Source organism: Scardinius erythrophthalmus, assembly GCF_964197995.2.
Source record: "Scardinius erythrophthalmus genome assembly, chromosome: 2".
NCBI classification, from domain to species: Eukaryota; Metazoa; Chordata; class Actinopteri; order Cypriniformes; family Leuciscidae; genus Scardinius; species Scardinius erythrophthalmus.
This window is the reverse complement of record NC_138222.1, coordinates 10,805,814-10,827,507: the sequence shown is the minus strand read 5'-3', so window position 1 is coordinate 10,827,507 and position 21,694 is coordinate 10,805,814. Positions and strand designations below refer to the sequence as shown.

Here is a 21,694-nt window from a genome sequence, read left to right as displayed (position 1 = left end):
GCTGACCATAAAAGATGATATTTTGAGAAATCTCTCTTTTTTTGTGCATACAATGGGCTTCAGTGTTGTTTGGTTCCCAGCCTTCTTCAAAATGTCGTCTTTTGTGTTCCTCAGAAGAAAGAAATGCATACAGGTTTGGAACCACATGAGGGTGAGTAAATGATGACAGAATGTTCATTTTTGGGTGGACTATCCCTTTAATAACATAAGTCAATTTTTTTGACTAGAGCAAACTTAAACACTTGTTGTTCTACAGTTTTGACAAAGTGTGCTTAACTGTATTGAATGGGTGCTTGTAGTGTACTTAAACTGTATTTGCAGATAATATAATATTAATAAAATAAAAGGTCACTTAAGTGCACTTTAAGATCGGAATTTTTTTAACACACATTTAAGTACAGTTTTAAAAAGTCCAATCTGTAATAATGTCAAATGAAATTACGTTTTAATAATCATATTTTCATGGCTCTGTCTTAACACACTTAAGTACACTTTTAAAAAGTCCAGTGTGTAATAATGTCAAATGAAATTACGTTTTAATACTCATATAATCATTTTACTACATTTGAAGTTAATATATTTTAAATGTACTAAATTGCAACTTCATCTTTACAAATGCGTAAATAGAAATATATTTAATTACACAAGAAGTTTCAATTGAAAAGACATTAAAGTATGTTTTAGTTTACCATAAATGCTTGTCAGTACATTCGACAGTACACTTTAACCATATTTCAAAGACCATGGATTTAATTATGTAATTATGAAATTACATATAAAGATGTACTTAAGTTCTACTTAAGTGGGTCAAAAAAGAACTTCAGCAAATTGCATTTAATATAAATGTAAACTATTTTCACTTTAATTGCAGTTAATAGTTAAGTGTTTGTAAACATTTACATTTAGTTCACACTTCAGCATATTCTTTTAAAGTATATTATTTCCATAATAAGTACTCTTTTTAATAATATATGTACTTTTTCACAAGGGTCTGATTTTAATGAAATGCAGTATGCTTCATTTTTGTGTTTAAAGTACCAAATAGTTGTAAATTGTTACCTTATGAAGTGTTGTTTTAAAATGAATGTTGTGCATTTACAACAGCTAAGTGTCTCTCTTATGGTCTATATGAATTCCCCCTTGTGTTTTGCTGAGGCTCATATGTAAGTGTGTGCATTTATATATGTGTGTTTAGCTGTGGACATAGATGCTGCAGGGTTAGATCCAGAGGAGAGTGACCCTCCTCCCCATCAGCGTTCTCCCAAAGCCAGCCCAAACACAGTAATATCCCCTTTAGCCCGCGAGAAACGAATGCCTTTCTTTAAGAAGGTAAAGCTTGCCGATGGACGCTCCCTCGTTCTTCATGTGTCCGTCACCTCCTGCACTGCAGCAGCAGCTTCATGTAGAGCCTGTTCTCTTTGTCATTGTCTCAGTGTTCATGCCAGCTTACTCTTTCTCTTCTCTCTCCCTGTCTTTTCTTTGTTCCTCTGTACCCCAATCTTTCACACTCCCTTGGTCTTTTTCTTTTTGTCTGTATCCCTTCCTCCTTTCCTCAGCTATACAGAGGCATAAGTCGGTAAGTTAGGCCAGAGAACCGTGCAGTGTATTCCTGAGGCCTGCTGCTGGTCATTCCTGTTATCCAGTACCTGTTCTTGTGCTACCTTATTGTTTTTTACACAATGGAAAAATTACACAGGATGCCTAAGGGGAAACAGAAATAAAGAGCCATTGCTCAGTGAGGGATTTATACTATATATAACAGAATAGAATGTTTACAGTTAAACCAACTTGCACCATAAAATATCTCTAAAGGTGCTAACACATTTACTGATGTTTGGCGAAATTTCACAGTCAATCCAGTTATTTCAATAGAAATCCATTTTTGGGAGTTTTGTGAAAAAGTTCCCCACGCAGTTTATGCTCATGTTTAAGTTGGTCACACAAATTCACTGAAAAAAAAACAATAAAAAGCTGCTTGGTTTGAGCTGTGCTTTTTACATCACTACTGACAATAGACTGAATAGAATGGACTTTTTTGCTTGTGAAATTTTGCTAATGTGACTGCGCCTTAATACACTCTTCAAAATAAAAGTTCCAAAAGGGGGTTTCGCAGCGATGCCAACATAGAACGGGGTGTCCAATCCTGCTCCTGGAGGGCCACTGTCCTGCAGAGTTTAACGCCAGCACCAGTAAACACCTGAACCTGATGATCAAGATCTTACTAGGCATACGAGAAACTTTCAGGCATGTGTGTTGAGGCAAGCTGGAGCTAAACTGAGTTTGGACACCCCTGCCATAGAAGAATCATTTTTGGTCCTTCATAGAACCTTTCAGTGATCAGTTCTTAAATAAAACATTCGGTAACTCTTTATTTTACAGTGTCATTGTTACATATGTTACATATAATTACTGTAGTAATAACTATAAATGATGCATAATTACATGTAATTAACCCTAAACCAAACCCTCATCCTAATCCTAACCCTAAAGTAGGGCTACATGTAGTTAATTATTATTACTCAGTACTTAAATGTAAAATTACACTAATACGGACACCTTAAAATAAAGTGTAACCAAAAATTCTAAGTGTGAATTTTAATTTTAACCATTTGTGCATTGGAAAGGTTCCATGGATGTTAAAGGTTCTTCATGGAACCATAAATGCCAATTACCTTTATTTTTAAGAGTGTACAAGAGATGTTTGTGCTGTTGTTTTTCCACCAATTGGCATAAGATGTTAACTTTTTTTTTTCTTCACACCTTATGTTTAGTTAATTATTAGAAAAGTAACTATTATAATCTGCTATGAATCCTACTCTTGGAGAGCCATATCTATATTATATTACCTATATTAAGACATGAAAATGTACGACAGGAATGATCGGATGGCCACTTCCTATTAACCCTGTGTGGGTCTCCCTTCTGACATCTCTCCTTTACAGCTTTGAATTTGCATTTGTTGTGTGTGCATGTTTAAACAATTCAATTATTATTTATGCAATTCTGTACAAAATTGTATATATAATAATTTTCTAATAACAGTGCTGTTATAAAAGCTTGATTAAATCTTATTACTAATCTCCCCAGTATGTTTGAAACACCTGATGTTTGTATGTAAATTGGGTTTTCAGTTGGGTGCCAAGCTTAATTTGAGCACAGGCAAAACTAAGGCATTAGTTATAACTACTTTTTAATCTTTAAATTAAATGAAATAATTAGCTATACAGCCATGTAAGAACAGGACATACTCAGCCTGCTGACATTAAATTTGACACTTGCAATGTAGATATTGATCTTATATATGGATAATTAGTATTTGCAATCAAATACAATTGTTATCCCTCCTAGATGTGATTGTAAATGGGGTGTTGTGTGTTTGTATTCTGTGAGGTTAATGTTGTGTTTTTGTGGTGCTCTACAGACAGAGCACATTCCTCCATATGATGTGGTGCCCTCTATGAGACCAGTGGTGCTAGTGGGACCCTCGCTCAAGGGCTACGAGGTCAGGTGCTGCAAAAAGCATTGTGACTTCATTGAGAAGATATTTAAGGGCTAATTCACCCAGAAATGAACTTATGTCACTCAGACCTCTTATCATGTCTTTTATGTATTTAGCAGAATGTCCAAGCTGCTCTTTTCCATAAAGTTAAAGTACTTTCGAGGTGTAAAAATTACAAAACATTGCAAACATAGGTTGTTTTAAGGGAAATCAGTAAGCACTAAAAATAAATGCACTGTAAATAGTTAAAAAATAACATGCCCATGGCCTTTTGTTGAAAAAGGGGTAACATTTTACAATAAGGTTCCATTAGTTAACATTAGTGAATGCATTAACTAACATTAACATTGAGCAATACATTTGTTACATATTTATTCATTTTTGTTAATGTTAGTTATCAAAAAATACAACTGTTCATTGTTAGTTCATGTTAGCTCAGGTCCATTAAATAATATTAACAGATACAACTTTTGATTTTAATAATGTATTAGTACATGTTGTAATTGACATTAACTAAGATTAGTAAATGCTTTAGAAGTATTTTTCACTGGTAGTTCATATTAACTAATGTAGTTAACTGATGTTAACAAATTGTAGTTACTGAAAAATGTATATTTTAGGTGCAAAACCTGGTCACCATTAATTACAATAAGTTTTTAGCTTTAGCTTTTAACAGTACTGTATGGATTAGATATTTATATATATATATAAATACACCAGAGCGTGATGCATGCACGGCAAGATATGCAGTACTCGTTCCCTCTTCTAGAGAGAACTGAGGTTACGTTAGTAACCGAGTATGTTCTCTTACGAGAGGTCTCTCGTACTGCGTAATATCTTAGGCTAGGGGAACACAATGCAAAACACCGTGCGTGCTGAGATCCAACACCAAAGTCCCAAGGGCAGGTGCCCGGGGCTCATATAGTGCATGATCACCAGGGACTCGCAGAGAGTCCGGGAAAGAGGGGCTAGAACAGCATCATTTCCGTAATAAGTAGCGTCCTATTAGGAGGCAATTATATCAAGTGTTCCACACAGTCAGGGCGAAAACTCGGCCTGAACTGATGAGTAATAAGGGTCTTGTTAGACCGAAAACAGCTTAGCCTGCAAGGCGGGAACTTCTAGGTTATAGAACCTAATAAATGTAGACGGGGAGGCCCAGCCCGTCGCCGTACAGATATCTTGCAAGGCAATCCCGCTAGACCAAGCCCATGACGAGGCCATGCCTCTTGTGGAGTGCGCTCTGACACCTAATGGGCACTGTAGGCCCTTAGAAGTGTAAGCCAGCGCTATAGCATCAACCATCCATCTGGATAGGCTCTGTTTCGACGCGGCTAGTCCCTTAGAACGTCCGCTGAACGAGACAAAGAGCTGCTCCGTCTGTCTGAAAACAGACGAGCGAGACACATAAGCCCTTAAAGCCCTGACAGGGCAAAGGAAGCTCGCGTCCTTTTCCTCATTAGAGACCGGCAAGGCCGACAGGGAAATCACCTGTGCCCTAAACGGTGTGTTGAGGGATTTAGGAACGTACCCGTGCCTTGGTTTGAGTATGTCTTTCGAGTCATTAGGCCCAAACTCCATACACGTCGCGCTCACTGAGAGCGCTTGCAGGTCCCCTATATGCTTTGCCGAAGCGAGAGCCAAAAGGAACACCGTCTTGAGCGACAGGTGTTTGATATCTATCGATTGGATTGGCTCGAATGGGGCACCTTTCATGGCTTCCAGAACCGTAGAAAGGTCCCACATGGGGACTGAGGGAGGTCTGGAAGGATTTAACCTCTTAGCTCCTCTAAGGAAGGGGATGACCAGATCGTTCCTTCCCAGTGACTGGCCAAGCGTCGGTTTAGTAAACGCTGCTATGGCCGCCACATAGACCTTGAGCGTGGATGGGGTTCTGCCCTTATCCAGTAGCTCTTGCAGGAAAGAGAGAACCTCCGTCATCCCACAGTCTGGGGGTGATATGCCACGAGGTGTGCATCAGCTAGAGAACACAGACCACTTCGAGGAATAGAGCCGTCTGGTAGATCGTGTTTAGCACTCCCTCCGGGAGGTTAGCGGGTACCCGTTGATGGCCCACACATGTAGGGACCATAGCTCTGGGCGAGGATGCCAGATCGAGCCCTTGGCTTGAGAGAGGAGGTCCCTCCTCACTGGTATTGGCCATGGGGCAGTGCTCGTCAGCTGCATCAGAGCTGGAAACCAAGCCTGGTTCTTCCATAACGGAGCCACCAGTAGCACTGAGCATCCGCTTTCCCTGATCCGCTCTAGTACCTGAGGCAAGAGCGTGACGGGGGGAAAGGCATAGAGGGGGCAGCGGGGCCAGACATGGGCCAGCGCATCCCTGCTCTTGGAAAAAAACTCCGGACAGTGAGCGTTTTCTTGAGACGCAAACAGGTCTACCTTCGCTCTGCCGAATGTCTTCCACAGCAGTTGGACTGTCTGCGGGTGTAGGGACCATTCCCCTGCCGGAACATTGTTCCTGGACAGTCTGTTTGGTCCTACATTCAGGTGGCCTGGCACGTGCACTGCTCTCAGCGAGCGCAGGTTGTGCTGAGCCCAGACCAGGAGGCGCTCCGTCAGCCTGTAAAGGTTTCGGGACCTGATACCTCCTTGGCGATTTATGTAGGCCACCACCGACATGTTGTCCGAACGGACCAAGACGTGGTGACCTCTTATCTGGGGACAAAAACGCCTCAGCGTGTTGTCGACTGCCATCATCTCCAGGCAGTTGATGTGTAGAAGCTTTTCCCATTCTGACCACTGGCCGAAGAACGGTCTGCCCTCGAGCAGCGCTCCCATCCTGAGGTGGAGGCGTCCGTAGACAACACCTTCACACTCAGGGAAGTCCCCAGGTTTACACCTGCCCGGTACCAGTCGGTCGCCTTCCAAGGTTTCAGAGCTGAGACGCATTTCTGATCGACCTTGAGGCGAAAAAGACCGGAGGTCCACGCTCGACGCGGTATTCGCGCTTTTAACCAGAACTGCAGTGGGCGCATGCGAAGCAGACCCAGCTGGAGTACTGATGATGCTGAGGCCATGAGACCCAGCATCCTCTGAAACTTTCTGAGCGGGACTACAGTGCCGCAGCTGAAGGTTTTCGTCATGCGCTGAATATCCAGTCTGCGCTGCGGCGATAGCTGTGCTATCATAGACAGTGAGTCCAGTTCTGTGCCCAGAAAAGATATTCTCTGACTGGGAGACAGTAAACTCTTCGCCCAATTGACTTTGAGACCCAGATCCTCGAGATGTTCGAGTAATATGGTCCTGTGTTCTATGAGCTCTGAGTGTGATCGAGCTAGAACCAGCCAATCGTCCAAGTAATTCAGTGGGCACATTTACTACACTGAAAACACCGTCTGCATGAGCAGACTGAATGTGTGTTGGTTTCGTTTTTACAGAAACCGTGAGACATGTAGTATGTAGTGTTTGTGGGCACTGGGTCGTGGGCACATTCACTACATTTAATGCACAATCGACATGAGCCGATTTTATGTGTGCGAGCCCTGTGTAACGGGCTGTGCTTGAGTGTAGTGATGAACACTGAACTGTGGGCATTTTTACTACACTCATAGCACCATCAGCCGTGGCCGGAATACCAGAAAATACACTCTTTATGAGATTTATCTGGGTCGCCATAAAAATGGCGTTTGTGTGCAGGCAAACGGGCTGTAGTACGGGCTTGTTTTCTGCAAAATACACTGGAACAGTCGCATTTTCTGGACTGTTGAACGAACGAGCGAGAAGTTTTGGTGGAAGTCTGGCCGCAGTGGGACTTGAACACCATCGTTTTCCTAGGCGGCCTAGAAAGACTTTGAGGCCTCTGGCTTTATTTCGATCTTAGGCAGGGGCCCACGCGGAGGGGGGGCGACGGCCAGCAGAGCGAGAGCGCAGTCTCGGGTCCCGGGCTTGTCGACGCTGCGAAGCGGCGGCTGTGGGCTGCGGCTGCGGCTGTGAGTTTCGAGCAGACGGCTGTTTTGAGCGATCTGCAGCGGAGCTGGAGCGCTTAGGCAGAAAGTGTTTCATAGCTTGTGATGTTTTCTGCACCTCAGCAAATCTATCCGCGAAATCTTTGACGGATGATCCAAAGAGGCCGGCAGAGGAGATGGGGGAGTCCGACATCTCGGAGAGTGTAAGCCTGAAATATATCTCAGCCACGGTAAGAGAGGCCATGCTCCGCCCTATGGCCTGTGCAGCGGACTTGGTGGCGCGAAGAGCTAGGTCCGTAGGGTTCCTTAGGTCCGGCATGCTGATAGCTTCCGGTCCTTCCTCGTCCAGTTTACGGAGAAGGTCAGCCTGGAAGATCTGCAGGATGGCCATAGAGTGTAACGCAGATACAGCTTGCCCGGCGGCGGTGTAAGCGCGACCGTGCATGGCTGAAGTCGTGCGGCAAGCTTTTGATGGTAGCGCCGTCTTAGCACGCCGTCCAGCAGAGGGCGGGCAAAGATGGGCCGCTACAGCTTCTTCCAAAGGGGGAAGAGAATGGTATCCTTTGTCTTTAGCACCGTCCACCGCGGAGAATGCTGCTGAGACAGAGGTACATATTCTGGCTGAAAAGGGGGCGTTCCAAGACTTAGCGACTTCTTCATGAAGCTCAGGAAGAAAGGGCGCTGGTCTTGAGGACGGCGAAGCGCGGTCCCCTTGCAGGAAACATCCATCCAGCCGGTTGTGCACAGGCTCCTCGGGCGCAGACCACTCAAGGCCGAGGCTCGCCACGGCCTGCGCGAGCAGACGCATGAGCTCTGCCTCAATGCTGGCTCTTTTCCCAGAAGGCTAGCTTTTGCGGGTTGGAGGAGGTTCCGGGACCCGCTGAGCACGCTTTTTACGGCGCGGCACCGCAGCGGGCGGAGTTCAGTCTCGGCGAAAGATGCCAGGCGAGTCCTCAGAGTCACCATGGGCATTAGAGAAAAGGGATATAGACGCCGGATAGTGTAGCAGGAACGGCGACTGAAGGCGGCGAGTTACGGCCAGCGGCTTCAGATGCGAAGGCTCGTCCCGCAGAAGGCTTTCTCAGACGGCTCGGCTTCTTCCTCTCGGGATCCAGCGATGCGTGCGCTTCGCTGAAGAGATGAAAAATCATATTCGATCAGCCTATCGAGCTATATTTATAAGCCTAAGCCACACCCGTTTCGAGGGGCCTCTCTCGATAGGCTGCTGCAGTTGCCGCAGGGCAGGCAATGGTCGCGCTAGCTGTCTCGCCTATGTCTGCATGCTGCCGCAACGCGTTTTGCATTATTACAAAATTAAGGATAATTTTTTGGCTTCAATATCTCGCGGAAAAGAGATTTTCCCCTAGCGTAAGATATTACGCAGTACGAGAGACCTCTCGTAAGAGAACATTAAAGAGGTCGTGACATGGATTTTGTTTTAATATGTTTCTTGAGGTTCACTTAAATACTAATGTTAACAAAAACAACTTGCAAAAAAAAAAAAAAAAAAAAAAAAAGTGATTCTTTTCATTCTGGCCCATCTGAAATTATCCATTTTTAAGGGGCGGTTCAAACCGTATTAAAAAACGCTTTCAAAAGATCAAGGCAAATTTGATTTCTCATCCCTTTAAGAAATAAACTTCAATGTAAGTAGTGACATTCATCTTAAAGAACAGATCTGTGTAATATTTAATATTATTATTAAGATAATATTACATTCTGTGAGGAGTTTTTGCATCTTTATGTCGCGGTGTTTGAATTCATTACCCAGATGACTCTTGATAAAACATAAGAACATTATTTTGTTCTCGAAATAATGTCTGCAATTATGTTAAAACTATTTCATGTGTATAGCAGCCCCTAAATCTATACTTCAAGTCTTCTAAAGTCTTGTGTTTCTATGAGGAACAGACTGGTTTTCACTGAAAATCTTGCCATATGCACTAGTGCTCTCCTGATGTCTTCAGCATACCATTTGAAAAGAGAAACCGTGACATTTTGCTTATCTAACGTGTAAATAACTAATGACAAGTATCAAGTGACAAAAATTATTCATATGTTCAGTGACACAAATTTGAGTTGGTAATTACTGGATTTTCATTTTTTTTGGGTGAACTATTTCTTTAAATGTCATAAATCTCCATGCATCATTACTCTCGTCTTTTTAGACATGCACAGTATTTGAGAGCTTTTAATAAATTTTATTACCCATTACTTCCTTATTACTTCATATTTACACTTAATTGTAAAGCATTTAGATCTATGTTGGCTTTATGAATGTTCTGGAAATACAATGTGCAAAAGTTAAGGCTAAGGCAGGAACAGGAACAAAAAAACCTTGACATTTTCCATTTTTGCGTGTAAACAGGTTACAGATATGATGCAGAAAGCGCTGTTTGACTTTCTGAAGCACCGCTTTGAGGGAAGGTAAGTCTTTAAGCTGTTTCTCTTCGTCCTTCACGCTCCTTAGGGATAGTTTATATATTTGTATGTGTATGTCACGTGAGTGTTCAGTGTTTCTTAAAATAGTCCCATCTCATTGCCTTAATTGGCCATGCTGGTCCATAAACACAGCTGGGTCACATGCTTGTACCTTCCCTCGACTGCAGTTTTCCCGACACGAGTCATCACTGCTCTGTATTTCCAGTATGACATTTAAAAAAAAATCTGTTGGTGAATGTTTTTGTTTCTAATTCAGTTCATTTTGAAATCTTTTTTTTTTTTTTTTACAAACTCAATCCTGACCAAATTCATTATGATTTGAAATCCGGTTAATTTTTTAAAAAAATGCATTTCATACTTATATTTTTCATCTGCGACATTTATATGTAACGTCATGTACAATGGATGCAAAGATACTAATTTCATGTTTTCTTCTAGTATCTCCTAGGCATATACAAATAAAGTAATAGAAGACTGTGTGCAATGACTAATTCCACTGTAGTTTAAATGGAAATCTTGTAAAAACTAGTGTAAAACTAAGAAACCCTCAGAAAACATTGTGTTTAATGCATTTGAAGTACTAGTATTCCATAGCCAAATACACAGAAGATATGCACACAGTTCTAGATCTAGATTCAGGACATTGGTAATTGCTGCTCTCACCGTCTCTTTCACCCTTCTTGTTTTCTCTAACTCAGGATATCAATCACAAGGGTAGCTGCTGATATTTCTCTGGCCAAGCGCTCTGTGCTGAACAACCCCAGTAAACACGCCATCATTGAGCGCTCGAATATACGCTCCAATTTAGGTCAGTCAAAGTGTTTGACTTTCTTTTTTATGATGGTTTGGTGTGAATGACCAGGAAATTAAATATTTTGTAAAATTGTGAGACTTAGGAATTAAACAATTTCCTTCAGAGGCATTCTGACAAAAAAAAAGTTCTTGATTACATGAATTGTAATCTCTTTTACAGTTTTTATTATTGAATTTACTTTCTACAGTATCCAGAAGACATATACACACTTTCACACAATAAAGTAGGTCAATTTGTCACAGTATGTTCTCAAATCTGGAAATGATTTTGAACATGCTGAAGAATATTTAGTTTAGGCAGTTCAATTTTATGTTATTTTCTCATCTATTGAGAGAATAAATTCTAGCATTCTAGCAATGTCTTATTTTTGAAGAGATTATTATTATTATTATTTATTTTATTTTTTTTGGTTGAGACACCTACCAAGAAAGTTGATTAAGGAACTAAATCAACTACCTTGGTAGTCGCTATATATATATAGCTGTATGTATATATATATATATATATATATATATATATATATATATATATATATATATATATATATATATATATATATATATATGTGTCGCTGTGTATATATATGTATATATTGAGAATCATGTTTTTTGGTTTCAAACAGAGACTCTCACACAATTCTAAAAATAAAATTAAATAATCGAATTTACTAGAGGTTCTGACAAAATGTTAAATGCTGCTGTCTATTTTAATCATGAATGATTCAATGACTCACTCATAAATACTTGACTTGTTTCATTACTGGATGACTGCATTTTTGAACAAATCTCTTGAATGATTCAATGACAAAACAAAAATGTTAACAGTCACTTGTTGCCACCTGGTGGTAACAATGTAATTGATATAACCATTGAAGCGCCAAGTTACTTTCAAAAGGTGATTTGCTTTATTTTACCTTTACACTTTCATTCGTGTGTGTGTGTTTATAGGGGAGGTACAGAGTGAGATTGAGAGGATCTTTGAGCTGGCTCGGACATTGCAGCTGGTGGTTCTTGATGCGGACACAATAAACCACCCAGCCCAACTGGGAAAAACTTCTCTTGCACCTATTATTGTCTACATCAAGATCACCTCTCCAAAGGTACACGCATAGATACCTCACAATAAAGGGTATTTGCTTGAAGACCTGTTCTCTCACTGACTATCCCTTGTGAAAAAGAAACACACTTAAGCATACTTTTAAAATGAGTGCTTATTACAGAAATAATGTCCTTTAAAAGAACATACTTAAGTGCGAACTGAATGTAATTTTTCAGACACTTAATTGCAATTAAATGAAAATGTCTAGTTTAAATTTATTAAATGTAATTAACTTTACAGTGCTTTTTGACCCACTTAAGTAGATCTTTATTAATCAAAAACATTAACATCCCCTTCCCCTCACTGAACGACAATATCTGTTCTGTTCATGGCGTGTCCCGCCGGAGGGTGGGACTAAATATCCTCCACCACTGACTGCAAATTGGCATTCAGATCTGACTCCATTTAGCTTGCAACGTCCAACTTCCTACGACCCAATCATTCCCGAGGACAAAGTCTAGTCCCTGCTTACATTTTCCTCTCAGATACACTCAAGAGACTATCACAACTTTAAGACTTTATGAATTACATAACAGTTCTCTCTTTAAGCACCCTTAAGTGCTGTTTTATTTCATTAATATTATATGATCTGCCAGTACACTTTTGGGGAAAAAAATATTTCTAAGGTTTGAAGTACACTTCAAGTGTACATTTAATACAATTAAGCACACTTCTTTTTTTACAAGGGACTCTGATTGTCTCTCACATTGTCTGTCGTTCAACAATGAAACTTAGCTGAAATATTGTTTCTGGCTTGTCCATCTTTCAGGTTTTGCAAAGGTTAATAAAATCTAGAGGGAAGTCTCAGGCAAAACATCTCAATGTGCAGATGGTGGCAGCAGACAAATTGGCCCAGTGCCCTTCAGTGAGTTTACACACACACACACATTTTTAAAATAGTTTTAACAAATTAACTCCAATTGTACTCCCAAAAGTTCACAAACATTAACTGTATAAACAAAATAATTGTTGTACAACTTAAATTGTGATTTCTTCTAGATTTACTAAACTTTCATTATTTAAAAAAAGTTTACTTTATCCCAAAGTGATTCTCTCCCTTGATGGTTGATATTTGTCACCGCAAAATGATTTTACTTGATGTATTTTATATAACTAGCCAAACTAATTTGTGTGTAAAGCAAACATTTTATAAATAATTACTTAAGATACAACTGACATTTTCCACTCTCTAACAACTAATTTTCCCGTTCTGGTTTGTTCTCCGTCCAGGACCTTTTTGACATAATTCTGGACGAGAACCAGTTGGAAGACGCCTGTGAGCACATGGCTGATTACCTGGAGGCGTACTGGAAGTCCACTCATCCTCCCAGTGACACTCAGGCAAACCCTCTGCTAGAAAAGCTCACCGCAGTGGCTGCGGCTGCAATGGCCTGCAAGGAAGCACTGTCTAATCCACAACTGAAGGTGCTTATGAAACTTCAGTACATTTTAATAATCTCTTGTCATCCTTAAAAGAAGTCCACTTATTTTAATGTGTTGACTAACAAACTAAAGCACAGGTACTTGATTATAATTCTAACTGCAGTGTGTTATTCCATATTACATTTAAAGTTAATATGTTTTCAACGTATGAAATTGCAACTTCATTAGAGATGTGTAATTACAAATATATTTAAATACATGACATGCATGTTTGAATAGAAATTACATTCATTTATATTTTAGTTTAGCATAATATGCATGTCAGTATATGCGGCAGTACACTTTACCCATTTTTCAAACACAATAGAAGTTATTATGGAATTATAATATTGCATTTTAAAAATATAAAATTTTAAAAGATTAAAAGAAACACTCACTTACTCACTCATCCTTATTTTTGTCATTATGTCAAGATTTTTTTTTCTTTTATTTCATAACGTTGCAAGTTAAAATGTTTTATTCACTTAATTCTGCAGATGTAAAAAGTAAATTGCATTCTGTATATATTGCATTTTGAATAAAATTGGCATCTAATTTTACCAAGTATTCTTAATCCTAAACAGATAAATACATATATATTTAAAAAAATAACCACACATGCTTCTGAATATTGCTTGAGCTAAATGGTGTAGACTGCTTAAAGGTACACTATATAACTTTTTTTTGTTCAAAATTAAAATTCAATACATTAACAGTCACAAAACACAGCTTTAACAAAGATTAATCTATATTTAATTTACACAGTGAACACTATAGTGTTATTTTACATTTAGGCCTAATTATATACACTACAGTTAGACTACTTTATTTTTTAACTTATATTATATTTATATATACTCAATTAGTGTATTTAATCTTATATTTTTACTGACTGTTCACTTGCCTATAATAACGTTTGAACTTTATTAGTTAGGCTTGTAGTTTTTGCTGTGGTATCAAAGTTCTTAATATGTGCTTTATAAATGGAAAGCAGTTACATCTGCCACCCCCGCTCCCAAAAAATATTCTTTATTGCTGATCACAGGGATTAAAGTTCTCCGTCGCTACGACGGATTTCCGTTAATTGCAGCAAGTCTATGACGGATTTCCGTCAATTGCAGGGTTCCAGTCTGTCCTTAGTGTCTTAAATTCACGTTTCATAATTTTAAGGCCGTAAATAGGCTTTCATTTCTCAAATAGTGCAATAAATGTCTTAATTTTAGTTTGAATAGGTCTTAAGACGAAGTGTATTCACCCTGCTGAGGGGATGTGATCAAAGCCTGGAGTGGAGCAAAAGCACGTTCCTCTCTCCACTCTAAGCACCCTGTAATCACTCCGCTCATGGTCCACTCCGGGTTTTCAATTACAGCTCACGGAAAGTGCATGTCAGGCTACAGCTGAGCGCTGAGGTAACTTAGATATTTCAGTTACCATGGACAGGACACACTTATAATGCAGGTAGGGCGATATATCGATATATTTTTGAAATGCGATTTGGAATTAGACCATATCGCATATATCGATATAGTTCAAATTTGCTCTGTGATCCTTGCTCCCCGCTCCTCCTATTCCACTCTGCGCGCGTGTTTAGAGCATGTTATGAGAGGCGAATCATGACTAACGTTACTTCAGAAAACCCAGCACAATAGGAACTACCTGGCAGTGACATAAGTGTACGCTGAAATAAAGTTTTTCACCTCAAAACGGACTTTCTTGTCCTGTCAGCCGTTATCCTGTTCTCGTAGCGCACACTCAATTGGACGCGCAAATGCAGCGGCGCGCGCTGTATTGCCTCACTGATCAAGTGCAAAAGAAGCTACGAGCATGCAACGCCGTTACGTTGTAAATTACACGAAATAAAAGAAATGCAGGTGTGATTTTCATTCTATTCACCAGGAGCAGTTTCCATGTTTCATTAACAGTTATTGTTAATATTGTGTATTCACCATGGTAACTGTCGTTTCCATATTAACCCCAAAATGCCACTATTTTTTCTTTGTGTTATTTTTAATATTTTTAAATGACTATAGTGGCTCATACCACTTTAACAAAAACTAGTTTGGGACTGCTATTTAATAGCTTTAGCATAGGCCTAATGTTTATTTATTAGTACTAGTCTTTACTATTAGTCATATTCTTACAATTTATGTTAAGTAAAGGGGAAAAGTACTTGTGTGTTGAAGGGATCCAAATTTAAGAATCTATTTCAGATATGTTTCCTTACATAACATCACGGTGAAGAATACTGATTTTAGCATTTGAGGTTTTAATTTAGATAGTATATAAACTGAGAAAGTGATTATTGAGTCTCTAGCAAGTGTCTCCTATTCCTACCAGACCTGTTTTCTCTATTGGGTTTTAAATGAGTCTTTAATGGCTCTAGCCAGTAGCTCCAAGACGCACCCTTTGTCTTAAATGGCTCTGGGATGGCCCGTGGAACCAGAGTTTCCTGGCCAGTATCAGCATTTGAATAGGTATGCTGATTAAATTGATACTGGTAAACACGCTGGGGTCTGGGGCAGGTTACCTTAACCTGTATACCTCATTTACATGCTTTGTTTGTATTTGTCTCCACCTTCAAAAAGTCCCTCCTCCTAAAATGCCTATAAGATAACATGTAAAGTTATGTTAGATCAGATCATGTTGGAAGTTTCTACAGCCGCGTAAGGAGGAGTTCTCAATAAAGAATAACTTCCGTTGAACGCGATCCCGACTGTCTCCTGGTCTCTGCTTTGAAGAAAGAAAAACTTTACAACAGTGTGTTAACAAATTTTGTGTAAACGTGTTATAATTTGCCTATATATAATAAATAAATATATATATAGGCAAATTATAACACGTTTACACAAAATTTGTTAACACACACAAGTACTTTTCCCCTTTACTTAACGAAAGTTTAAATGTGTTATAATTTGCCTATATATATATATATATATATATATATATATATATATATATATATATGTGTGTATATGTGTGTGTGTGTGTGTGTGTGTATATATGTGTGTATATATATATATATATATATATATATATATATATATATATATATATATACTTATTGCGCCTACTGGCAATATTAAAGCGGTTTAAAACGTCTCCCCTTAAAACGCTATTGGTCTCGACTATTTAAAAAGACTTGGCCTAAAAAAAATTTCAGTCAGAGGAATTTTTTTCACTTTAATCCCTGTGATCAGAAAAATGATCCGACTCTTGAATCAAAAACTTTAAAATGATCCAAACTGTGAGTTTTGTGATCAGTTGAACCACTAATGTCTATTAATGGGTAACGCTACAGTAACATCTTCAGCTAGTGAGCTTGAGATCTTTTCCATCTAAACTAGTTATATCTCTTAAGCCTAGTAGTGAATATGCGGATGGATATGGCTATGGTCACCCAGAGCCAAAGCACAACCAAAACAATGTTCTTTCACAAAATGCATGCAATTTTGTTTTGTTTTTTAACGGCAAGAGGGCCAAAAGTTACATAGTGTACCTTTTTAAATCAAGCAATTTTCAGAAACAGTCACAACAAATAGCCTAAAATTCATAAAAATCCTGAATAAAAGTCACAAACATTACACTCGTAAATAAACATTTAATAATAATATTAACATATAAACGGCCATCTATTAACTAACGGTGCATCGCCTGAGTTTCCAGTGTTGACAGCTGTTAAATCAGCTGTTGGGAGCGTAGCTGTTTAAACTATTATCAAGACTCTTACTGCTGTCACAGTTACAAGCCATACTACATGTTATAATATTCATGTTTTTGCGAATATGCTTATTGTTCTGTTGACAAACACTGCTGCTGCTCAGACTGAGGAGGTTACTCCTATTAAAGACTAGTAGCCTCAGTTACGGTGAGTGTGTGCATATGTGCAACACTGACGCTTGGTCATGATTTCATTTGAACAAGTTCAGAATGGTGACATTTCATAAGGATTTAGCCTGAAGGAATTACTCACCCAAAACCCAAAAATGAAAATACTGTCATCATTTACATCAAACCCATATTATATTTTCTTCTATGAAACGCAAAATAATTTAAGCTGCTGTTTTCCAGACAAAGGGCAAGTTTGAATATGCAAAGCACAAATGAGATTTATGTGCACAAAGCTTTTTTAATGGATGTTTATATGGGCTACTATTATGGTACGTTGGAGCTTTTTGTCATTTCTTTCTTTTTCTTTTTTTAAATCTTGACAGCACATGAGCTTTCATTATATGTAAAAGACCAGCATCAACCTCCATTTTTCCACAGGGGAAAGAAAATCATAGTTTTGATATTGCATAAGTATAAGTAAATGAGGTCGGTTTTGGGTGAACTATTCCTTTGTTGACTTTTAAGCTTTTTAATATGGAGTTATTACATTGGCATTCTAGGAGGAGTGGTAGTAGATTTAAAGTGGTTTGTAGTGATTTGCAGTGACTTTTTAAAGACTTGCATGTGCGTGTGTGTTGTGGTGCAAAATAACTAGTAATTTTGGTAACATTTTACAAGGTTTCATTTGTTAACATTGGTTATCTACATTAGTTCATGCTACTAACTAACAATGATAAATACTTCTAAAGCATTTTTTAATCTTAATGTAAAGACAAGACACTACAGGCAAACCCATTGTTATTTCATGCACTGGTCAATTTTGAGATTTTGGCCTATTTGGGCTTCCAAAACATGTCTTTTTTTTTTCAGAATAGTGGAAAGAAAACATCCAGAATACACGTTTAAGAGTTTATTTTATTACACTTAATCTATTTGTGTCTGTAGATTTAGATTACAATAAATATCTTTAAAGGCAGTGAGTTAAAAATATCCGGTTTCTGGTTTATGGAGTGATAAAAAAAGAGCTATCCAAATTCCCCTCTGCAAAAGCTTTTAACTCATATGTCAACAAAATGAAACAAGAACGTTGAACTTGGCTTTATCCAATGTTCAGATTTATGTTCTGGAAATGCAGGCAAATTAGTGCATTTTCAATTATATAATGCCTCAATTGCATATTTAAACACAACATTTTAGAAAACTGTGATTAATCAACTGGGGAAGTATGGTGACGTCTATTAGTAAAAATGTTATATTTACCTGTAGTGTCTTGCCTTGATTTCAACATTTACTACTACATTATTAAAATAAAGTGTATCTGTTTAATGGATCTGAGCAAACATGACCAAGGATTGATGCATATTGTAGCAAACGTATAGAGTGGTGCAGGTATGACGTCACTTTATAGGCCAATCGGCAGTTAGCATCACACTGGTTCCCTCGACAAAAACCCAATAGGATTTTCCCATAAACTTTTGGATTATCGCAAAAAACAAGCTCTATGATCCACAAAAGTTTATGATACTCACAGGTTTTGTCCATCAAGATTTTGAAGCCTAAATGCAGTTTCCAGAAGTTAACAGCTAAAGGAGGCTATAAACGAACTACAACACGGTCGCTCGACTTCAACGTCACCATCACTAAGCTTCCGACAACTCTTTCAGTTTTTATCTAAAAACATTTTCCCAGAACGTTTGAGTTAGAATAGTTTATAAGAGCACATTTATAAGCATAACGATGCTGTAAAAGCAGATTGATCTTAGCTTTTCAGCGTTATGATGTTTAATCACCTCGACAGCCTCTGTAGTCGCATTTAGCCACTTGTTAGCAACCACCTTTTTCAAGACACATAACAGCTTAAAAAAAATCATGAGTTGAGTAATACTGATGTATTTTATGTTGTAGAATAAAACGTGAAAGTGTCTTGAGCTCGTGTTCACCACAGACCTTATTTCAGCCATTGAACCAAAACCCCATTCAAAAAACCCATTGACTTCGAAACGATGGAACCAGACGTGCTAAAATGCTAACTCGCTTCCGCGTTCGGCCTACAAAATGATTTCATACCTGCAACACTCTATTGCTCATTGTTAGTTAATGCATAAACTAGTGTTAATTAAAGGGATAGTTTACCCAAAAATGAAAATTTGCTATTAATTTACTCCGCCTCAGGCCATCCGAGATGCAGGTGAGTTTCTTCAGTAGAACATTTAAAAAAGATTTTTAGCTGAAATCGTAGTCCTTAATGGTTCATATAATGCAAGTCAATGGCTACCGTCACTTTGAGAGTCAAAAAAACATATACAGGCAAAACAAAATGAATACCCATGGCTCCTGATGATTCATTGAGGTCTTATGTTGCAAAACGATCAGTCTGTGCAAGAAATTGAACATTATTTACAACATTATTACCTGTGATCCACAGCCTTTTGTTTTGCCTGTATGTTTTTTTTTTACTCAGTGACGGTAGCCATTGACTTGCATTATATGAATCATCAAGGACTCCGGTTTCGGCTAAAAATCTTTTTTACTGTTCTACTTTAGAAAAAAAATAACTAAATTTGGATGGCCTGAGGCGGAGTGAATCAACAGTAAATCTTCATTTTTGGGTGAACTATCCCTTCAATGGGACCTCCCTATTGTAAAGTGTTACCATAATTTCAAGGAAAACATCTTGGAACGCTACTAGCTGGAAGGACCTTGTGAAGTAATCCCAGAGAATGATCTTTGGTTGGGTTCCAAACATATTTTTAGAAAAAAAAGTTCGAAGGCACTTCTTCCAGACGAAAACCATTAAAAAGCCTTTATTCACATCATGGCTCACACTAGCAACATTAAAAATGACTCAAATATTTTTGTTATTTTTCTACTGAAAGCAATGATGTGAATAAAGGCTTATCTTTTTTGGACTGGAAGAAGTGCCTTGGATCTTTTTTCTAAAGATATCACATTTTGTCTTGTTTTCCAGTCAAAATATATAAACATCCTTGCAATTTTGGGTGTGCAAATCCATATAACTGCATTGATTTATGCGCGTGTTGCTAAAACAGGGCACAAGCGGTGACCAGGAAGCAGATCGACCAATGGCCGACAGGACAGGCTTTTCTGAAAACCATCATCACCATCATCATCATCATCATCATCACTACCAAAATCAGAAGCAAGAAAGTCTGGAAGAAGACAACATTGAGGAGAGAAATGCTAAAGACCAACAACAGTTACAGAGCGAATGGAGAAGTAGTCACAAACATCACCATTCCTCAACCACGCGGACTGAACACCACAGCCATCCTCACCATCATCACCGCCATCACAATCGGACCATGCGGACATTTTCCAAACAAGAGACGTTAGAGTCCACGGATCCCGAGCCTCTTGCCGGACACACACAGACTCACAGAGATGCGGAGGAACTGGACCCGTCAATTCAGCCAAACCACCATCACCATCACCATCATCATCATCGCGGGGACAAAGAGAAAGAATATGACCACAATGAGAGGAACTGCAGACAAAGAGGAAAGCCGAGATCGCAACGAGAACATCACCATGAGAGGGACAGGAAGCGAGGCGAGGGGGAATGGGCGAGAGAGCATTACATAGAGCAGTGATACAAACACACACTACTGCTGACCTCTTCCATGGCCTCACGTCAATGTTATGTGTTTTTACAGGGCAGTGTGATGCTTATGACAAAGTTTTTTTCCAAGTGTGGACAAATTAAAGACAGTTATATATTAATTTAATATGGCATGAATGATGAAACTGTGTCTTTCTTTAAAGGTTGCCTATTTATTTTTATATTTGCATTCCTGGTCTTATTGAATGAATCATAGGTGCATGTTATTCCAAAGAAAAAGAAAAAGAAAAATCCAGTAACTTGCTCTGCCTCTGAAATGTGAGTGACAAAATTCCAGCGAAAGTGACAAAAATGGCAGAATGTGCCTCATTTAGAAATCTGTTTGTTTGTATCTGATATACTTCCTAAAATTCTTGTTTGATATAATTAAATTGCTAGTAATCATTTGAATTATTATTTTGCTGTTGTTCTTGAATATTCTGTTCTCCCAGAGAGATGTCACATTACAAAAGTAAAATGTGTTGTGAATGCTGCATCTTCACTGCTGTTTTTGGTTCGTTCTAAAACAAAATAGATTATTTATTATATGTTGTGTGGATGTCATGTAGAATTGTTATTTAATGGTAATTACTTGTGTGTTAAAGGTGTGTATTGCCTTGCATATAGGATAAAGACAACAAAAATGACACGATAGTTTTGGTTTGCTTAAACTGCTGTCCTGACGAATTGACCAGGAGTTAATGAAATGCCACAGTAAAATTAAAAGATGATGATTTAGAGATTTGAAAGATGCTCTTAAGAGTATTTTAGGATTTTGGAGCGTTTTACATCAAAATGTGTTATTTGAGCTGTAACGTTGTCTTTTAGCATTGGGACTTATGTTTTTATAGTCTTGCAGCTGGACGTTTCTGGTTTTGGATCACTGAATTTGTCAGGGCGGGGACAAAAGAACGGTTAATTCAAACATGGTCTTTCAAAGACTTAGTCAAATAAGTCATGAAAAATGAACGAATTTCCATGATCTTTTGAAATAAAACTGTCAAATATAACATGCAAACATAGAAATGACATACAGCAATTTGTAA

The 21,694-nt window shown here is 38.5% G+C and overlaps 1 protein-coding gene across 2 annotated transcripts in view; it reads left to right on the top strand.

Annotated features, from left to right (window-relative positions):
• Nucleotides 1-21,278, top strand: part of cacnb2a (calcium channel, voltage-dependent, beta 2a) — a 46,800-nt gene extending 25,522 nt beyond the window's left edge. For both annotated transcript variants that reach the window (XM_081348672.1, XM_081348673.1), the window contains 8 exons: nt 1,196-1,329; nt 3,422-3,502; nt 9,794-9,852; nt 10,566-10,675; nt 11,629-11,780; nt 12,549-12,644; nt 13,010-13,204; nt 20,080-21,278. In XM_081348672.1, the coding sequence (XP_081204798.1) occupies nt 1,196-1,329; nt 3,422-3,502; nt 9,794-9,852; nt 10,566-10,675; nt 11,629-11,780; nt 12,549-12,644; nt 13,010-13,204; nt 20,080-20,640 (1,388 nt within the window). In that variant the 3' untranslated portion in view covers nt 20,641-21,278. The remainder of the gene's footprint in view (nt 1-1,195; nt 1,330-3,421; nt 3,503-9,793; nt 9,853-10,565; nt 10,676-11,628; nt 11,781-12,548; nt 12,645-13,009; nt 13,205-20,079) is intronic.
• The last annotated feature ends 416 nt before the right edge of the window (nt 21,279-21,694 follow it).